Below are 19,764 nucleotides of genomic sequence, written 5' to 3'. Positions count from 1 at the left end.
AATGCACAGTGCCACCAGACGCCCCTGCCAAACAGAATTCTGAGGAGGCAGAAGAAATCTTAGATCAGGAGGCAGCTCCTGCTATCTGTAACTCCTCGCCAGAGAAGAATGTTATGCCCCCTCTACCCACTGCTGGGGAAGATCTCAGGAACTTCCAGGATCTCTTCAAACAAATTGCTGACATGCTCCAGATCACCTGGGAGGAAGTCTCTCTCTTGGACAAACCCCACATGTCCACCTGCTCCGAGATTGTCCTTCCAATTAACTCAGCACTCACGGAACCTGCCAAGAACATATGGCTGACCCGAGCTACCATTCCGCCCACATCTAAAGCGGCGGACAAAAAATGCTACATCCCTCCAAAAGGGATGGAATTTCTATTCACACACCCTCAGCCAAATTCACTGGTAGTTGATGCAGTTAACAAAAAGGGCAAACAACACGTATCCAGAACCAGCCCTTCTGATAAGGAATGGAAAAGACTAGACTTACTTGGCCGCAAGGCCTGCTCATCAGCAACACTTCACTGCTGCATCGCCAGTTATGAAGCCCCCATGGCGAAGTACGACTACATAAACTATTCCAAATTTTCTGACTTTTTCGACTGACTACCAGAGGACAAAAGAGAACAGTTTACATCGCTCATCTCTGAGGGTCACCTCTTGGCTAGGACAGCCCTCCAGACATCTTTGGACTCTGCTGACACAGCGGCAAGGACCATCACTACCGCCATAGTAATGCGCCAGGCCTCCTGGCTTCACCTCTCAGGATTCCCCAAGGAAGTCCAAGCCACGGTAGAGGACCTTCCATTCGAGAGTCTAAAACTGTTCGCCGACAAGACTAATGCGTCACTCCACTTGTTGAAAGACTAGAGAGCCACTCTCAGATCTCTTGGCATTTATACACCTACAGCAAAATGCAAATAAGGCAAGTATTATACATCAGAGTGACCCAGACAAATCCCATACACAAAGCAACTGAGACAATATGCTAAGCAGCGACATAGACAGACGCTGACCAGACGCGGACCAAACTCCCATTCCACCATGCCTCAAGGTCGAGGGCTTGTCAAATCTCCCCCAACTATTGCTGCCAACAATAGATCCCACCAACCATCTCTTCACCAACCGCCTGATGCTGTTCTATCCAATCTGGCAAACTATCAGTTCTGACAGATGGGTTCTGGAAATCATCAGGACTGGCTACACTATCCAGTTTCTCTCCATCCCATCTACCCCCCATCCCTCTTCAGGGATCCCTCTCAGGAGCCCTTCCTGAGACAGGAAGTGGAACATGTCCTACAACTGGGAGCGGTAGAGCCAGTATGTCAGAGAGGGAAGGGTTTCTATTCCCATTATTTTCTAACGCAGAAGAAACCTGCAGGATGGAGACCCATCCTTGATCTCAGGAAACTGAACACATTTGTCAGAACTCAACGATTCAGGAGGGTTATGTTAGCTACAATCATTCCAGCACTGGAACAGGGGGATTGGTTTGCAGCCCTCGACCTGTAAAACACATATTTTCACTTTACCATATTACCATAAAATATGTGACAATTTGCCCAGTTTAAAGAAAAAGTCAGGACACCTGCAGGAGGGCTTAAATACAGGCCTGTCCCTTTAAAAATGGGATGTCTGGTCACCCTATGTATGGGGAAACAGACCTTTAAGGGCTGAACTTACCAGAGTCTGGGCAGGATAGTGTCATGCCAGGAGCCAGACTCAATTTAATCATGGTTTTCTACATAACACTGTATTCTTGTTGGTTGTTATAACCTTAATACATATTCTTCACAACTCAGAGATAGATGTAGGTTTCATTTTTAGAAGGTACACACTATACATTTTTTAAGTGATTTATTTTGAAAACTTTTCAGATTAGTTTTACAGCTATATCAGAAAATGAATGACTGTTTGGTTATTTCATTTACCAAAGGTAATTGAAGCAGATGTTAATGAAGTCATTGGGAGGTGAACTATCTCCAATTCGACAGGTTAATCATTAATAGTTGGAGGATTTTCTTGCTGTGCTGTATTAGGAGAACATCACCAGACAGACATTTAAATTGTTTTATTTAACTAAAACAACAACAACATTACGTATTCTGGATTTTTTTCTTCAACAACAAACATATAATATTTTAACAAAACAGCATATGAATTTTTGAATTTAGTTAAACATTCACATTTTTTAAAATAAGGTTTTTGTTAAAATTGTTTAACTAAAATAGTTAAATGAAATATTATAAAAAAAATTAAATCAACTATGTCAGCCAGGTCAACATGAGAAAATTAAAATATTGGCTTCTGCAGCTAACTCAGTTGTCTTCACCTTCATTTGCCTGTTTCTTCATAATCTGGAAAAGAAAAACAAGCTTTCCTTCTTTCTCAGGTCCCAAACAATTTCTCAATTTTGAATGAATTAATCCAAAGGAAGAAAATATACCTATTTCTGTTAAAAGTGAGAGTATCACCTCAACAGTCTCTGAATCCAAGTGCTTAAGTGACTCCCACCAGTTCACTGGTATGACTTTCTTTAAAACATCCACAAACATATTTCTTGAATGGTTCTTATTCCCAAACTGGATCTTTGTTACAGCCTGCTGCTATTATACATACCGTATTTTCCGGCGTATAAGACGACTTTTGAAACTTAAAAAAAAAAACCCAAAAATCGGGGGTCGTCTTACACGCCGGGTATAAACAGGGCTTCAGCTGAGCCAATCCTGGGAGGCGTCTCTCTTGTGTATGCCATTAATGCATACAAAGCCTGCTCGGATTGGCAAAGGTTGTAATAGCCTGCCTCTCTGACTCAGCCAATCCGAGCAGGCTTAAGAGATGACACCGCTCCCGGAACGCTCCGCCCTCCTTCTCCTCCCCTTCCCCGGCTTCCCGCGAATCAAATGTTCGCGGGAAGCCTGAAAAAAGGAGTGGGCAGGTAAGCCGGGCGTGTGGGTGTGGATGTGGGGGAGGGGGTGGGACGGCTTACCTGCGGCGCCGGTCCCAGTGTCGGCCTGGGGAGCCGGGCCCCGCGGCTGCAGCGCCGGCTCCGGCTCCGGTGTCAGCCGGGCCGGGGAGTCGGGCCCCGCGGCTGCGGCTCCGGCTCCAGTGTCGGCCCGGGGAGCCGGCCCCACGGCTGCGGCGCCGGCTCCGGTGTCGGCCCGGGGAGCCAGCCCCACGGCTGCGGCGCCAGCTCCGGTGTCGGCTGGGCCCGGGGAGCTGGGCCCCGTGGCTGCGGCTCCGGTGTCAGCCGGGCCCCGCGGCTGCGGCTCCGGCTCCGGTGTTGGACGGGCCCGGGGAGTCGGGCCCCGCGGCTGCGGCTCCGACCCTGGCCCCCGGCAGGGGTAAGAGGCCAGGGCCAGGGCTGGGACTTGGGCGGGGGAGGAGGGGTTGGATCGGGCAGAGGTTCTGGGGGGGGCAGACAGGGGATGGGGAAGGGGGGGTTGGGTAGGCGCCGCGGGGGAATTTCTGGGGTCTGTTGGGATGGTGGTGGATGGAGTCGGGGCAGTCAGGGGACAGGGAGCGGGGCAAGTTTGGCAGAGGGTGGGGTCCTGGGGGGGAGTTAGGGTTGGGGGTCTTGGGAAGAAGTGGTCAGGGGACAAGGAGCAGGGCAGGGCGGGTTATGGGTTGTGGTTTCTGAGGGGGGGGCAGGACGTGGGTGGGGGGTGTATTCACTGGACGGTTCCCTACCGGGTCTTCGGTGGTGGGTCCTTCAGCCTCGGAAGGGGGGGTAGTCTTATACAGCGAGTATAGGCCAAGAACCTATGTTTTAAGTGGAAAATTAGGGGGTCGTCTTATACGCCCAGTCGTCTTATATGCCGGAAAATACGGTATTCCCTTCTAGTACGAGAATGGTATGGTAGATCTCAAATCAGTGAAGGCTACACTCAAAGTCCTCAAGACTTCCGGAATATGCTGCTCAAACAGTTTCACTTTTGTTTCTACTGCCTGTCTCAGACTTCTCCTTGTCCAGATCTATTCTGCCGCCAAGAATCTTCTATTCCAGGGGTAGGCAACCTATGGCATGGGTGCCGAAGGCAGCACGCGAGATGATTTTCAGCGGCACTCACACTGCCCGGGTCCTGGCCACCAGTCTGGGGGGCTCTCCATTTTAAATTTAATTTTAAATGAAAATTCTTAAACATTTTAAAAACCTTATTTGCCTTACATAAAACAATAGTTTAGTTATATATTATAGACTTCTAGAAAGAGACTTTCTAAAAACGTTAAAATGTATTACTGGCATGTGGAACCTTAAATCAGAGTGAATAAATGAAGACTCGGCACAGCACTTCTGAAAGGTTGCCAACCCCTGTTCTATTCACTGAACTTTTTGAAACTTTGCATTTTTAGAGAGACGTTAGGGATTGACTCTGTGTACACAAATTTGCAGAGGGACAATAGGGTTGAGGCCTGTTATTTCTCACTTTTATATATTTATGTATTTATTTAAAAACATCTTTACTGTTAACAAGCATATTATCTCTGGAGACACAAATCCACAGTTTGAGACCTGCAAAACTAAGCATCTCTGATGGTATCTTCTAGACTGAAGAGTGACATCGCCGCTCTCCTCTCCCTGCACATTCTTCAAAACCCCCCTTTTTTGACAAAAAGTTGGGATGGCCAGGACAGGGCTGAAAAAAGGGACTGTCCCGGCCAAAACCGGTTGTGTGGTCACCCTAGGCACACAGTGGTACAGAAGACTCTCTCCCAAATATCCATCCATGCGTATCTAGCCACCCATTCATGCTTGTCCATCCTAATCTAATTTAAGGTGTTTCTCATGCACCCATGATCCTAGTAGCTGGTTACTTATACAGCTCTATTGCAGACTATGTAAAGATTGGTAAAAAGTCACACAGCAGGCCAGGGTAAGAAATCAGCCTTTTATTTATTTATATATATATGAAAAAAAAATAAGAAAAGAGAGTGAAACCCCCGAAGAGGACAGGGCTAGTGGCGAGTGTCAGCAGCACTGGGACTCTGACTGGAGATGTCTCCACCCTGAGGGTTATGCTCCATCTCAGCTCAAACTGTCCCCTTGGGGCTGCTGGGAAAGCTGGGTCCAAGTTTAGATTGGGCAGCCAAACATGGTCATGGTTTGAGAGAACTCAAGGAATTCCTGGCAGAGGTTCTGGAAATCCGGCTTCCGGCATTCGTCCTCGTTGGGCCACTTCTCGATCCAGGTGTCCTTGCCAATGATGTAGGATAGCCGGGGATGGACAGGCAGAAGGGTGAGCAATGAAGCACAAAATGTGTTCAATTTGTTTGCTCAGTTCCTCAAGGGCAGCCGGGTTTGCCTAAGGGCATGGGCAGCGGGTATGGCAGGCCAGGGGAGGCTGAGCGTCCTCAAACAGCCAGGCGTGGCCCCACTCATACTCCTCCCCGAGCCCTATCCTGCTTCCCCCTGGCCACAGCCCACATAGGGCTAGGGCTAGGGCTAGCACAGGCTGGCCTGCGGCTCAGGACTTGAGGCAGTTGGGTGCCCCTGGTGCTGGGGCCCCCCAGCTCTGGTGCTCCCTGGCGCTCCGGAGCTAGTGGCGCTTGAGGCGCTGGGGACTGAGCACACAGCGCTCCAGGGCTGGGGGCACTTGGGCTGCGGCACCTGGTGCTCCGGGGCTGAGGGCACTGGGGCTGCAGCACCCAATGCTTCAGGGCTGGGGGGGCTCAGGTTGGCCAGCTGGAGCGGCCCAGAACTGGGGCCGGGGGGCTGGCAGCCACGGTGGTGGGCTCGGGGCTCTGGTGGGAAAGGGAGACAGGCAGGGCTGGGGTCTAGCCTCCCCAAATAGGTGGCTCACACTCCACCCATGCCTAAGAGCCACATCTGACTTGCAGAGAAACAGTGGGTTGCCTCCCGTCTCATAGGTCCAGAGAGACTACAGATCCCAGCATGCAATGCTCCAGATACAGCATGAGGATGGAACTTTTAGCCTCTGTGAGCTGCATCTTTTTGGTAAAGCTCATTTTTAGGTGTTGTTTTTATTCTAATTAATTATAGTTCCACCCAGTTGAAACCAAAGTGATTTAGGAACAACTGTGGCTGGATGCAGGGACCATGAAATTGCACTGACAAAGTGATTTGTGCTGGTGAAATAGTTGGGTAGCCCCTGTGAGGAATGGTGGTCCAGGGTTAGACTACGAGGCGAATCTGGATTCAATTCCCGGCAACTCCAGAAACTTCCTTTTGGTACTTTGAAGATGTCACCTAAGGCCGGTCAGTGGGAGTTAGGAGCCTCAATACCATTGAGGACCTGGACCGTAGGCTGTCTGTGCCTCAGTTTACCAATCCGTTAAATGAGGGTAATAACGCTGCCCTGCCTCCCGTAGTGAGAATAAAAACCATTTGATATTGTGAGGCTCTCAGAAAGTACAGTAATGGGGGCCTGATAGGTACCTAAAATACATAGGGTAATTAGTTAAGGGCGTGTCTGCTTGAAAGTGACTATCGCAGGGTAACCACAGGAGACTACTTACTCAGCTTTCCTGGGCCACAAGTCGGTGCTGAGTCCCCAGATCAAGTAGTCTTTGTTACGCTCCAGCCTCAGAGACTCCCTGCATTTTATGTGGCTGATGAATGGGCGGGTTTTTCCTTGTGGATCTTCATCAGTCCCTACAGCGGGGGTGAAAAAAGATGTCACACATAAGAGCAGAGTGAGGAGGAGATAGTACGGGGTGGAGACAGATGAAGATGAAAGGAACAGAGAAGAGGAGACTCCTAGGTGTTCTCTTGCGATTTCAGTACAAATTCAGCCCTAGTGTGACTGCTACGATAACCAATCACTGAAGCTCCAGCAGTCATTAGAGACAGGAAGGACCGTCTTGTGGTTGTGGCACCGGGTTGGGCCTGAAGAGTTCAGGCCTCAGCTCATGTTTCTGCCACAGACTCCTGGTGTGACCTTGCACAAGTCACTCGATCTCCCTGGGACTCAATTCCCCACCTGTGAAACGGGGCTAATAAAGCCACCCAGTGTCGATTTAGATTGTAACCTCGTCAAGGCAGGGGTTGTATCTGGATATGTCCAGTGCTTAGCACAAGGGGCCCCTAATCTCAGGTAATTCAAATAATTAGAACAGTCAAATCAGCTCCCAGTGAGTGAAGCCGCTTTGAGCTCAGTTAGATCCCTGCTTCCTTTGCCTTTATATTGATTTATAAAAGTCAGCACTGAGGAAGAGAGACTCCATCTCCCCTATAGCAGCTTGGGCCAAAGGGCCACCAAGTCTGGGATCTTGACTCCCACAATGGCCAATGCCAACTGCTTCAGAGGAAGCTTGAAAAAGCTCATAATGAGACTGACCAATTGTGCCAGGCTGACCACAGGGAGAGGTTGCCCCTGTTATTTTGTCTGCCTCTTCGTGGCATGGCTGCCTAGGTGGGTTGAGGAAATTCTTTCTTGTCCCCTTGTGGCGATAAATTAATGCTCTGGAGCATGAGACTAGATTAGCCTTGGGGCTTTAGCACTTCCTCTGGCTAAGAGAAATAGCTCTTATGCCGGCCTTTATCCCAAAGGCCATTCAGAGAAATTGCACCCTGATTGTAGAAGGGGAGCTCTTACCTGCCTTAATGAGTTCCACAATTTCCATGATGTAGTAGTCAGAACTATCCACTTCTTGAATTCTAACAAGCCTGGTTTTATACACTTTAAAAAAAGGAAGACATACAAAACACCAGTTGAAGGTCTGCAGTATTTTTCTGTAGAGAATTCACTGTGTAACTGACTCCCCAAACTGGCTGTGAGAAAGCTGGTGCCATGGTGAGGGCAATAGCTGGAGACCGGGGTTCATTTCCCTGCTCCACCACAGACTTGCTGCATGACCTTGGGCAAGTCACTTAGTCACTCCATGCCTCAGTTTCCCCTTTTGTACCGTGGGGATAATAGCACTGCCCTGCCTCACAGGAGGTTGTGAGTATAAACATGTTAAAGATTGTGAAGTGCTCAGATACTAGGGAAAAGGGGGCAGGGGCGGCGAGTTATATACACTCATGGTGCCTGGGCTCCAGCAATATTCAGGGCCCGGGGGCTCGGCTCCACCAATGTTTGGGGCCGGGGCTCTCCCCCGGTTTCCCCTGGCCCCCACTTGCTGCCCCTGCTCACCTCCCCTGGGCCCCAGAGCCCGCAGCTCACATTGAGTCTGCTCTGCCGGCTCCTGGCATCAACTGCTGCCACAGGGTCCGAGTGCCCTCCATCCACTGTTGGCAGGGCAGGCTGCCCTTCTGCCCTAGCCCTGAGCCTCTCCAACACCCCAAACCCCTCAACCCCAGCCCTCATCCCCCCCCAATCCTCTGCCCCAGCCCTGAGCCCCCTCCTGCCTCATGAACCCCTCAGTCCCAGGCAGAGCCCGCACCCCACACCCCAACCCTCTGCCCTAGCCCTGAGCCCCCTCACACACCCCAAACCCTTCATCCTTAGCCCCACAGCCCTCACCCCTGCATGCACCCCCTCCCCTTCACACACACACCTCCCCTGCCCCCAAACTCCCTCCCTCCTATCCCCAAACTCCCTCCCAGAGCATGCACCCCCTCCCCCTTCACGCACATCTCCCCCTGCCCCCAAACTCCCTCCCTCTGCACCCCCTCCAACCCCCAAACTCCCTCCCAGAGCCTACACCCCTCACCCCCTCCTGCACTCCCACCCCCAGTCCAGAGCCTGCACCCAAACTCCATCCCAGAGCCTTCACCCCTCACCCCCTCCTGCACACCCACCCCCTGTCCCAGCCCAGAGCCTGCACCCAGCACCCAAACTCCCTCCCAGAGCCTGCACCCCTCTTGCACCCTAATCCCCAGCCCAGGGTCTGCACCCCAGACCTCCTCCCCCCACCCAAACTCTCTCCCATAGCCATAGGCAGGTGGGGGGCAGAGTTTGAGAGTGGGTAGGTTGTGGACACCACCAAAATTTCTACAAACCTGCCACTCGTGAATGGGGGCATAGCCGGATAGTTACCCCACTCCTGCTGATTGAAAAGCAGCCACAGCTGTGGCTGGCTTAATAAAGGCCCAGCTGGCCCTTATAAGAGGGCTGGGGGCCAGAAACCAAGATAGACTCTCTCTAGCTTTGAGAGGGAGGGATCTGGCTGCAGGGAGCTGAGACACGGTACCTAGTCTGGAGCAGGGCTGGGGGAAGGCCAAGGGAGCTGGGGTGCTCCGGCCTGGAAATCCCCCAGGCTGTGGCCTAGTGGAAGGCGAATTAGGTACTGGGGTTGCAGGGGCAGCAGGTCCAAACCCCCCTTGCCTATGATGAGTGGCTTTTGTACTGCAGTCTACCCCAGTGAATGGGGGCTAGATGGTGACTGGCAGTAGCCCATGACTGAAGCATGGTGGGGCTAGAGCGTTGTGGGTTCCCCTGGGTGGGGAGACCCTGAGATTGTGGCGGTATTGCAAGGAGGCAGCACCCTGGCCTGAAAAGGGCACTGGGGTCCAGGAGGGACTTGGGCCAAGCAGGCAGGACACCAGCCTGCAGAGGGCGCTCCGGAGGCTGGAAACACTAATTTCCTGAGATAACCAGCAGGAGGTGCCACAGGGGTGAGTTGTGCACCGTGACAGGGGGGTAGATAAATTCTTAGGGTTAGATTGAATCTTAAACAGTCATCTGATCTTGTTCATTTCTGGGCACTTATGGCCCCAAAATCTCATCAGGTTTCTGTCCCAGCAGATCCAGACCTTACCCCAATTCAGCCTCAAAGGCAAACTTTACAATCCAAATCGAATTCTGAACCCTGTCTCTGCGCTCTCCTCATGGAAAAAGAATCAGCAGATCCAAATCACAGATTTACCATAATCCACTCCAGGTTTGCAGGCTTCCTCCATTCGTCTGTTCAGGGTGATGGGACCCTCTATCTTCTGCTGCATGAAGCAGCTTTCTATGGGGAAGGAAGATGGGTAGAGAATCACCAAGGGAGACCATAGTTTCAGCTGTGTTATTAGTGACACACAGGTGCCCACCTCTTTGAATCATGGGTGAGCCGCGTTAACCCACACGGTGACAGGCCCATCTCCTCTGACAAGGGAGTGGCCATGAAGCCAACCACCCATCACATTATAGGACATAGGTGCTGATACCATGGGTGCTCCAGGGCTCAAGCACCCATGGGGAAAAAAAATAGGGGGTGCTCAGCACCTACCAGCCACAGCTGTTTGGCGGCTGGCAGGAGGCATTTGGTGGAGTGCAGGTGGCGGGGGCCTCTGGGGAGGGGGCAGATCGGGTACAGGAAGTGGCAGAGCAAGGGTGGGGTCTCAGGGGAAGGGGTGGAGTCGGGGTGGAGCAGCCACCAGGAAAAATAAAAGTCAGCGCCTATGTTATGGGACACAGTAAAAGAAGAAAACAAGGGATGGAGGGGTAGGTTGCAGGGTCTAAATGATCCTGAGCAGACAGACTCAGACAGCTCTGCAAAGGAATCGGTAGATGTTGCCCAGAGGAACTCTGCCTGGGTGTATGAAATAACCAAGGACCATAAACAGGCCTGGCAATCCTAGCTAACTTCCCTCTCTGCACTGATGGATCTCTGCCTGGGTCAGCGCCAGGAGGAGCCTGGTCACAGGACTTAGTGGAGCAGCAGATGGGGAATCAAAGGTGATGGGAAGGACAGATCCGGAGACTGAGCGCCTCTCTGTATCTCCGGCAGACAGCAGGGCTACAGCAAGTTCCCCACTGAACAACGGCCCCACTAATGGGTCTCCACCCTTTTCTAGAGGATACTTTTCTTAGAGAGCGGGGAGTGGAGCCTCCATGGCTCATTCAATACTTGGCCGCTGGGCTGAAACTGACAGTGGGGGGCTGAGGGGTGCCAGCTGTGGGCATCTTGGAATGAGAGGACCCAGATATTGTAAAGAAGTGCCTGACTTTGTGTCACCTCCCCCCGCTCAACTGGACTCCATGGATCAGCTGGCTTGGTCCAGCCCCCAAGGCCCTGATGGGCAGAGAGGAGGAACTGATGTTTCCTATACCTCCTCCCTCCTGGTGACCCAGCTGGTTAGAGAAATTCTGCTTCTATGTCCTGCTGCCAGCTCTCCTGTGATTGGTGGGTGGGGGTGCCATTGGAGAAGGGAGGGAACCCAGGTGAGGGCAGGTGGTCAGGGAGAATGGAAACCCTCTATGACTGCAGGGGAGGAGGGACCAGAGAGGGAGTGAAGGAAGATATTGAGACCTCTGCGGGGGCGAGGGGTGGGTTCTGGGAGTTACTACCTCCTCGAAGGCCCATTCCAGCCCCTCTAGGTTCCGTTCCCTGGCCCAATCCCAGGCCCTGCAGTCCCTTCTGGATCTTCTTTTGCCTCCGCTCCCCAGGCGTGCATGAGTTCATGTGGGGGTGCATCCCTCACATATTCCCACTGAGGGTACCCTCATCCCAACCCTCATTCCCCTATTGCTGTATGTGGTGGTGTGTAGCAGGGACACAGCCGGCCAAGAGTCAGAGTTCCAGGCTGGGGGACAGACCCAGGGACCATCCTGTCTCCAGCTGCCATGAGCCTGTATCGCACGTGAAAATCACCCAGACACCACAGGGAAAGAAGGCCCTGATTGGTTGCTAGGGGGTGCCTGGGACTGCATGTTTGCTGGTAAAGCTGACAGGGGAGCCCTCACCCGAGATGTAAGCAGAGACAGGACTCTCCTTACCTTCTGCACACCGGCAGATGCCCCCATGACAGATCATATTGAAGAGCCCGCTCTGGTTAGACGGGTGGTAGAACTTGGTGCACCGGTCATCTAGAGAAAGATCAGAGACACAGATCATTCCCCCTCCTGTAGAACAACGGCCACGGTTTACAGCACCTAGGAGACAACCCTGAAGCCCTTACTCAAGCAGAAGCCTCACTGGGTGACCCTGGGGAAGGGAGCAGCAGTCTGTGGGAATGACTTTCTTAGCTATAGGAAACCATCAGCTTGAAATGACGGGCTGGTGCTTGTTGGAGACACTCTCTTAATCATGCTAGCAGCAAATTCACATCTGGAGGTAAAACAGGGGGAGAGGGCAAGTAGGATAATTATTGCCTGTAGTCAGAGGTTCCCCTTATTATTTTGTCTACCTTTGCTTGGGTGTGTTAAGGTGATGAGTGGGACCATATATTTCCAGCATGGAATAATGTTGGAACAGGAGGAACTGGGAGGTGGGCAGTAAACCAGACTAGATGATCAGGATGGTCCCATCTGGCCTTAAAGTCTGAGTCTAAACCCCCTGTGTTCTAATCCAGTAGTTCTCAACCAGGGGGACACATACCCTAGGGATACCCAGGGGGTATGTTAACTTATGTAGATATTTGCCTAGTTCTACAAAAGATTCTAGAGCCCTGCAGTGGGACTGGGATCCAGCAGGGCCCATTGCTATAATAGTGGGATAAAAATTCAACAAACAATGCAGGAGCAGGTGGGAGTAGATATTGTGGGTCGGGATGGGAGCAGGATTGAAAAAAATAGTCCTCATTCGCCGCCAAAAATATGAACGCTCCAGCCAGCAACCCCCGCTCTCTGGCCTCTCAGCTCTGAAGGCAGCGCTCTTACCAGCAGCAGCTCATGCCACCTTAACTCCTGCGCTGCTGCTGGCGGGGTGCTGCCTTGAGAGCTGGGAACCTGGCCAGCAGCTGCCGCTCTCCAGCCACTGAATGACACGACTCATAAGTGAAAACAGGCTCATGGCTCGCACTGAAATGTAAGTCCAATATTTATATTCTAATTGATTTATTTTATAGTTACATGTTAAAAAATGAGGAAGTCGGCAAATTGCCAGTACTAGTGTGGCTGGGACACTTTTGTATTTTTATGTCTGATATTGTAAGCAAGTCGTTTTTAAGTGAGGTAAACTTGGGGCATGCACGACAAATCAGACTCCTGAAAGGGGCGCAGTAATCTGGAAAAGTTGAAGGGAGAGTGAGCTAGTGTAGAGCAGGAGACTGGGATTCAGGACACCTAGGTTCTATTTCCAGTGCATCCCCTCTGTTACACGGGGCAATAATACCTAAGTACTGCAGCAAAAGACTGCAAGAGGCAATGATACCAATGTGACCCAGAGCAGAATTTGAAGCCAGGTGCCTTGAATGGTGAGGAGAGCTGCGATCTGTTACCTATGCTGTAATAGTCGTAGACTGTGACGGATGCCGGCTGAATGAGCCCCACTTCGAAAAACTGGTGAGCTTTAAACTGCAGGCATTCCTCCTCTCTGTGAGAAACCTGGGTGCGGGGGAAATAATAGGATTGCTTAGGTTGAAGGATGGCTGGATGGAAGAGAGAATGAAAAAGAATAAAAGAAAGGGAGATGTTGGGGAAAGAAAAGTGAGGCAGGTGCGGGAAAGAAGAACTAGAGAAGTGAAAGGAACAAGGAAAGAAGAAGTGAATGGCACAGAGAAGCAAATTCAACCTTAATATCAGATGTTGCATTTCCCATTAAAGTCAATGGACCTACATCCACATACACCAGCTGAGGATCTGGCCCATTCAGTTACTCTTAGTGGAAAGACTGAATCTGGACCAGTGAATCAAATTTGGCCATGGGTTGCAGTTTGTCAACTTGCTGACGTCTGTGGGGATGCCAGGGTGTATCTCAGAGTGCAGTTTGGCTCAGCAGGAGCCCATGAAATTAACACAAGATCAGAGAAGCCGCTTGTTGAGTCTTTACCTTGTCCACATAGATTATGAGGTTGCTTCTGTCGGATGGGGCTTTGTTGATTTCAAACTTGGAAATGTATCTGTTGACCCCTTGGGAAAGCTAAATGTGAATAAGAAAAAGCAAGAGGCATTGTGGGTAAGGCAGCGTCTCTATGAAAGTCCTGCAGCTCATGCTTGTGATCACATCTCCCATGCAGATTGTATCATGAAAGATACTAGCCTGCTACTTACTCCACACCTAGGGTTCCCAGGAGATTGGTTTTTGAGCGGAACACCTGGTTGAAAAGGGACCCTGACAACTCCAGTCAGCAGCACAGCGCAGCTAAGGCAGGCTCCCTGCCTGTCCTGGCTCTGCACAGGTCCCGGAAGCGGCCAGTATGTCCAACTCCTAGGCACAGGAGTGGCCACAGGGGCTCTGCGCACTGATCCCGCCCTGAGCGACAGCTCCGCAGCTCCCATTGGCCAGGAACTGCAGCCAATGGGAGCTGCATGGGCCGTGCCTGCGGGCGTGAGCAGCGCACAGAGCCCCCTGCTCCCTCTGCCTAGGAGCCGGAGGGACATGTCACCACTTCTAGGAGCCACCTGAGATAAGTGCTGCCTGGCTGGAGCCTGCATCATGACCCCCCCTCCTGCATCCCAAGCTCCTGCCCCAGGTCAGAACCCCCTCACACAGCCTAACTCCCTAACAGAACCCGCACCCCTTACCCCCTCCCGAATGTCAACCCGTAGCCCCAGCCCAGAACTCCCTCCTGTACCCCAAAATCCTCATCCCTGGCCCCACCCTAGAGCCCACATCCCCAGCCAGAGCCCTAACCTGCTCCCTGCACCCCAACCTCATGCCCCAGCCTGGAACCTCCTCCTGCACCCTGCAGGCTTCATTTGTGGGCCCACCCCAGATCTGGCACCCCCAGCCAGAGCCCTTGGCCCCAGTTCTCTTTTAAACCCTCTTATAGTCCTAGCGTTCACAACTTTCTCAGGCAAGGAGTTCCACAGGTTGACTGTGCGCTGCATGAAGAAGAACTTCCTTTTATTTGTTTTAAACCTGCTGTCCATTAACTTCATTTGGTGGCCCCTAGTTCTTATATTATGGGAACAAGTAAATAACTTTTTCTTATTCACTTTCTCCATACCACTCATGATTTTCTATACCTCTATCATATCCCCCCCCTTAGATTCCTCTTTTCCAAGCTGAAAAGGCCTAGCCTCTTTAATCTCTCCTCATAGGGGACCCGTTCCAAACCCCTAATCATTTTAGTTGCCCTTCTCTGAACCTTTTTCAATGCCAGTATATCTTCTTTTGAGATGAGGAGACCACATCTGTACACAGTATTCGAGATGTGGCCGTACCATGGATTTATATAAGGGCAATACTATATTCTCCGTCTTGTTCTCTATCCCCTTTTTAATGATTCCTAACATCCTGTTTGCTTTTTTGATCGCCTCTGCACACTGCGTGGACATCTTCAGAAAACTATCCATGATGACGCCAAGATCTTTTTCCTGACTCGTTGTAGCTAAATTAGCCCCCATCATATTGTATGTATAGTTGGGGTTATTTTTTCCAATGTGCGTTACTTTACATTTATCCACATTACATTTCATTTGCTAATTTGTTGCCCAATCACTTAGTTTTGTGAGATCCTTTTAAAGTTCTTCACAGTCTGCTTTGGTCTTAACTATCTTGAGCAGTTTAGTATCATCTGCAAACTTTGCCACTTCACTTTTTACCCTTTCTCCAGATCATTTATGAATAAGTTGAAAAGGATTGGTCCTAGGACTGACCCTGGAGGAACACCACCAGTTACTCCTCTCCATTCTGAGAATTTACCATTAAGTCCTACCCTTTGTTCCCTATTTTTTTAACCAGTTCTCAATCCATGAAAGGATCTTCCCTCTAATCCAATGACAATTTATTTATGTAAGAGCCTTTGGCGAGGGACCTTGTCAAAGGCTTTGTGGAAATCTAAGTACACTATGTCCACTGGATCTCCCTTGTCAACATGTTTCTTGACCCTTCAAAGAACTCTAATAGATTAGTAAAACAAGATTTCCCTTTACAGAAACCATGTTGACTTTTGCCCAACAAGAATGGCGACTGTACATCACTCCCTTTCCAAACTCCCTCTCAAAACTCCTCTGTTAGCGGCCCCTGTTCACCAGCACCAATGCTGGAAACATCCCTGGGTTTGTTTGCTAAACTTCACCTTCATTTTATACCCAGGCAGCAATTCACTGCAATGATTCCTTCAGGACCTGGATTTTTTTGTGCAGCCTCTCTTTTTTTTTTTTGTATCCACAGTTCTTCAGGCCCAAATAACTGCACTATGTAGGTCAGAGGATCTAAAGGGAAATCATTTTTTTTTTTTAAACTGTGACCTCACTGTACAAGAGACTGTATCAAATGCATTCTGCTCTGGCATGCACAGTCAAATGACAGCAGCCTCTCAATTTGCTATCCAATAAAGCAGGATTGAACTGACCTGAACTTGTATGGCCAGATTTTCAAAGTAGCCTGTGCAACCTGCAAAATTTGCCCAGGGCCCTGTTTGTTTCTGTGAATTTGGACATTGCGCTCATGGCTTATTCATCCCCTGGAATCTCCTCTATGAATGCCCCAAAACTGCCATCCCCGACCTGGAGACAACTGGTTGTGGTTTCCTAAAGCTGTTACCAATCCTTAGAGCTGTCTGGTCTCCCTCCAGGTTTAACTCTGGAGTCTGACTATTCATCTGCTGCATTGGATTTTCTTATCTGAAAGCCCCAGTCGAGCCACTGCATTGTTTATTACGTTCCCTGTTCTCAGATTACACTGACGTACTCTCTTAAGATCCTCCATGTCCGGTGAGAAGCCAGTGAGCATGGAGACATCGATGATAGACATTGTGGCATCAACCACACCGAGGAACCTAACGAGGAGAAGAGAAAATACCCTTTTGATCAGAATTCATCACTTGAACATTGATTTTTGCGATCGCTCCACCAGTTCCTGTTGCTTAATTATAACTTTTTTGCCCATTCCATAGAAAAAAATCATAGCCCAGGATTCTCCAGCTACCCCCTGCATCGGTCCATCTATTTATCATCTATCATTAAAGGGCATTGTTCTCACCTGATGCAGATTTTAATATAGACTGAACGCATCGCTCCATCCGGCTTCTTAACTGGAAACATTGCAGAAGACAAAAGAAATTAATATCTCAGTGTAAATTTCATGCCAGATAAACCCTCTTTTGTTTTTTAGGTGTACTAATATGGCTTAGTAATCAAACAGGTCCTAGAGTAGACGTGAAAAATCCCTCAATAAACCTCCCCTCCCCTCCAGCAATCCATAAAAAATTCTTCCCATCCCTGGCATGCAAACTAAAAAGCCTCTCCCAGCTGAGTGGCACAAATGAAATACAGTCTAGGGCAGGGGTTAGCAACCTTTCAGAAGTGGTGGGCCAAGTATTCATTTATTGTCTATAATTTAAGGTTTGGCGTGCCAGTCATACATTTTAACGTTTTCAGAAGGTCTCTTTCTGTAACATATAACTAAACTATTGTATGTAAAGTAAATAAGGTTTTTAAAATGTTTAAGATGCTTCAATTAAAATTAAATTAAAATGCAGAGTCCCTGGACCAGTGGCCAGGAGGTGTGTGGTGTGAGTGCCACTGAATATCAGCTCATGTGCTGCCTTCGGTCTAGGGTTAGCAGAAAGAGGAGACTGAAACAATGAGAACTCGTGGGTGTGAATTTGGACAGCTGGGAAAGTTAAGAACAATTTACAGCTGGCTCCCATTTCTGTAAAAGCAGTGCCAAAATCCTGGATCCCTCTATCATATGACCAGGCATTAGACCAGCATATCTCCCGCTACTGGCCAGCCCTAGCAATTATAACAATCAGCTACTCCCAGGTAAAGGAAGTTGCTCCTTTAGACCAAGCCACAGAGGCTTGTGTTTTGGGTGCTGAAGATCCTGGCACTGGAGATGAGGCAGGCAAGAAGGCTGAAGGTGCTGTAGGCTAGGAGAAGCACGTTGCACAGGAGCAGCAACAGCAGCTTCCCCTCTCTGCAAGCACCAGGGTCGGTGGCCTCAACCCTCTGCCGCCTCTTCCCCCAAGCCCCCACCCTTAACCTGCCTCTTCCTCCCCGCTCCTTCCCGTTTACTTCACACACCGGGTCCTCGCTCCTGCCTGCAGCAATCAGCTGGCTTGCGGCATTTGGAAGCAGGGGAGGGAGGGGGAGCCTGCACGAGTCTTCACTCCCCATCCCCGGACACCACAAGCCAGCTGATTGGCACAGGCAGGAGGCCGTGGGGGAAGGCACTGATCCGCGGGGTCTGCTGGCGGACGGGAAGTGCTGGGGGGGGGCATAGGAGAGCTGATGGGGGGCTGCCGACTGTGGACAAAGCAGGCAGCCAAACGCCGTTATAGCGAAGCATTGCACAACTTTAAATACAGCATGTTCTGTAATTGAGCAGGGACCTAAGATTGAAACAATGTTAAGCGAGAGGATGTTAAGTGGAGAGTTACTGTCAATTCATGGAGGATGAGTCCATCAACGGCTATGAGTCAGGATGAGCAGGGATCGTGTCCCTGGCCTTTGTTTGCCAGGAGCTGGGAATGGGAGACAGTGGATGGATCACTTGGTAATTCCCTGTTCATAGACTTTAAGGTCAGAAGGGACCATTATGATCATCTAGTCTGACCTCCTGCACAACGCAGGCCACAGAATCCCACCCATCCACTTCTATAACAAACCCCTAGCCTATGTCTGAGTTATTAAAGTCCCCAAATCACGGTTTGAAGACCTCAAGCTGCAGAGAATCCTCCAGCAAGTGACCCGTGCCCCATGCTGCAGAGGAATGCGAAAAACCTCCAGGGCCTCTGCCAATCTGCTCTGGGGGAAAACTCCTTCCCGACCCCAAATATGGCGATCAGTTAAACCCTGAGCATGTGGGCAAGACTCACCAGCCAGCACCCAGGAAAAAATTCTCTGTAGTCACTCAGATCCCACCCCATCTAACATCGCATCACAAACCATTGGGCATATTTACCTGCTAATAATCAAAGATCAATTAGTTGCCAAAATTAGACTAGCCCATCATACCATCCCCTCCATAAACTTATCAAGCTTAGTCTTGAAGCCAGAGATGTCTTTTGCGCCCACTACTCCCCTTTGAAGGCTGTTCCAGAACTTCACTCCTCTAATGGTTAGAAAACTTCGTCTAATTTCAAGTCTAAACTTCCTAGTGTCCAGTTTATATCTATTTGTTCTTGAGTCCACATTGGTACTAAGCTTAAATAATTCCTCTCCCTCCCTAATATTTATCCCTCTGATATATTTATAAAGAGCAATCAGATCCCCCTCAACCTGCTTTTGGTTAGGCTAAACAAGCCAAGCTCTTTGAGTCTCCTTTCATAAGACAGGTTTTCCATTCCTCGGATCACCATAGTAGCCCAGGCAACTGCAACTCTGGTCCCTTCCCCAGCCTTAATCCCACAGAGCCCCGTACCCAACCAGGATGCACATGGTGTCTGAAGAAAATTACAGCAAGTACAGATAAGGAATTCCAAGCACTGACCATTTACTCACAGCCAGTTATGCAGGAGGGAGAAAGCTGAGGACTGTTCATGTCTGCTTAGAAGGATGTTCAGGGTGATCAGGTCCACTTCTGAGTCTCTCTCCTCCGGGTAGGGCTCCTGGACAATTCCTCTGCCAGCGCAGCTGCAAAAGCCATGCATCAGACAGCATTACACACTCAAACAGAGAGTCAACATCAAGTATCCACTCCACTCTTGCGCCCGCTACCCTGCATGATTTTGGTCCCCTACTTGTTCATAGCTCATAAGACCTAGCCTGTGGGGACGCACAGCTACCACACCTGACCATGTCCTACGAAAGGAGACAGGACAAGGAGAGGCAAGGACAGAGAGAGAGAGAGACAGACAGACAGAGAGTGTGTTGGCCAACACATTAGAGGAGAGAGAGAGAGAAAAACATGGGAGGAAGTCAAGAAACTCACCAGCTGGAGTCATCCCCCTGGATCCAACCTTCTGCTGCAGAGAACACACTGCTTGTGGACAGAGAAATGACCAGCCCCTGAAAATGGGGACCTTGTCTCCCTCGTAACTACAGCTATTCAGGAACCTTTTCCTACAAACTCAGCCCCAACTAACGACAAGTCCTGG

General features: G+C 50.1%; 1 protein-coding gene across 7 annotated transcripts; it reads right to left on the bottom strand.

The window, feature by feature from the left end:
• Window positions 1-787: 787 nt before the first annotated feature.
• Window positions 788-19,592, bottom strand: LOC123366452 (complement C3-like). Of its 7 annotated transcripts, none has more exons than XM_045009964.1 (11): window positions 19,169-19,272; window positions 16,704-16,755; window positions 16,413-16,500; window positions 13,605-13,694; window positions 13,054-13,159; window positions 11,612-11,701; window positions 9,774-9,860; window positions 7,559-7,642; window positions 6,480-6,615; window positions 3,693-3,764; window positions 2,305-2,359 (listed from the first exon to the last, which is right to left on the bottom strand). In XM_045009964.1, the coding sequence occupies exons 1-11, from the start codon at window positions 19,206-19,208 to the stop codon at window positions 2,353-2,355; spliced, it is 852 nt and encodes a 283-aa protein (XP_044865899.1). In that variant the 5' UTR covers window positions 19,209-19,272; the 3' UTR covers window positions 2,305-2,352. The 7 variants fall into 7 exon arrangements, with proteins under 7 accessions (XP_044865900.1, XP_044865901.1, XP_044865899.1 ...); XM_045009960.1 differs by lacking the exon at window positions 2,305-2,359 and adding an exon at window positions 2,597-2,654 and having other exon boundaries at window positions 19,169-19,273; XM_045009965.1 differs by lacking the exons at window positions 2,305-2,359; window positions 3,693-3,764 and adding an exon at window positions 788-906.
• Window positions 19,593-19,764: the final 172 nt, after the last annotated feature.

This window comes from Mauremys mutica, chromosome 3 (genome assembly GCF_020497125.1).
Source record: "Mauremys mutica isolate MM-2020 ecotype Southern chromosome 3, ASM2049712v1, whole genome shotgun sequence".
Lineage (NCBI taxonomy): Eukaryota > Metazoa > Chordata > Testudines > Geoemydidae > Mauremys > Mauremys mutica.
The sequence above is the reverse complement of the archived record's forward strand: the minus strand, read 5'-3'. Positions and strand labels throughout refer to the sequence as shown.

Bases quoted from the DNA above. Each gene is read 5' to 3' on its own strand.
- LOC123366452 (XM_045009959.1), bottom strand. From the start codon at position 19,208: ATGAACAGTCCTCAGCTTTCTCCCTCCTGCATAACTGGCT. The intron at 13,160-13,604 runs GTAAAGACTCAA...CCCCGCACCCAG, and splicing joins TCATAATCTATGTGGACAAG to GTTTCTCACAGAGAGGAGGA. The intron at 9,861-11,611 runs GTAAGGAGAGTC...CCTTCCCCATAG, and splicing joins CATCTGCCGGTGTGCAGAAG to AAAGCTGCTTCATGCAGCAG.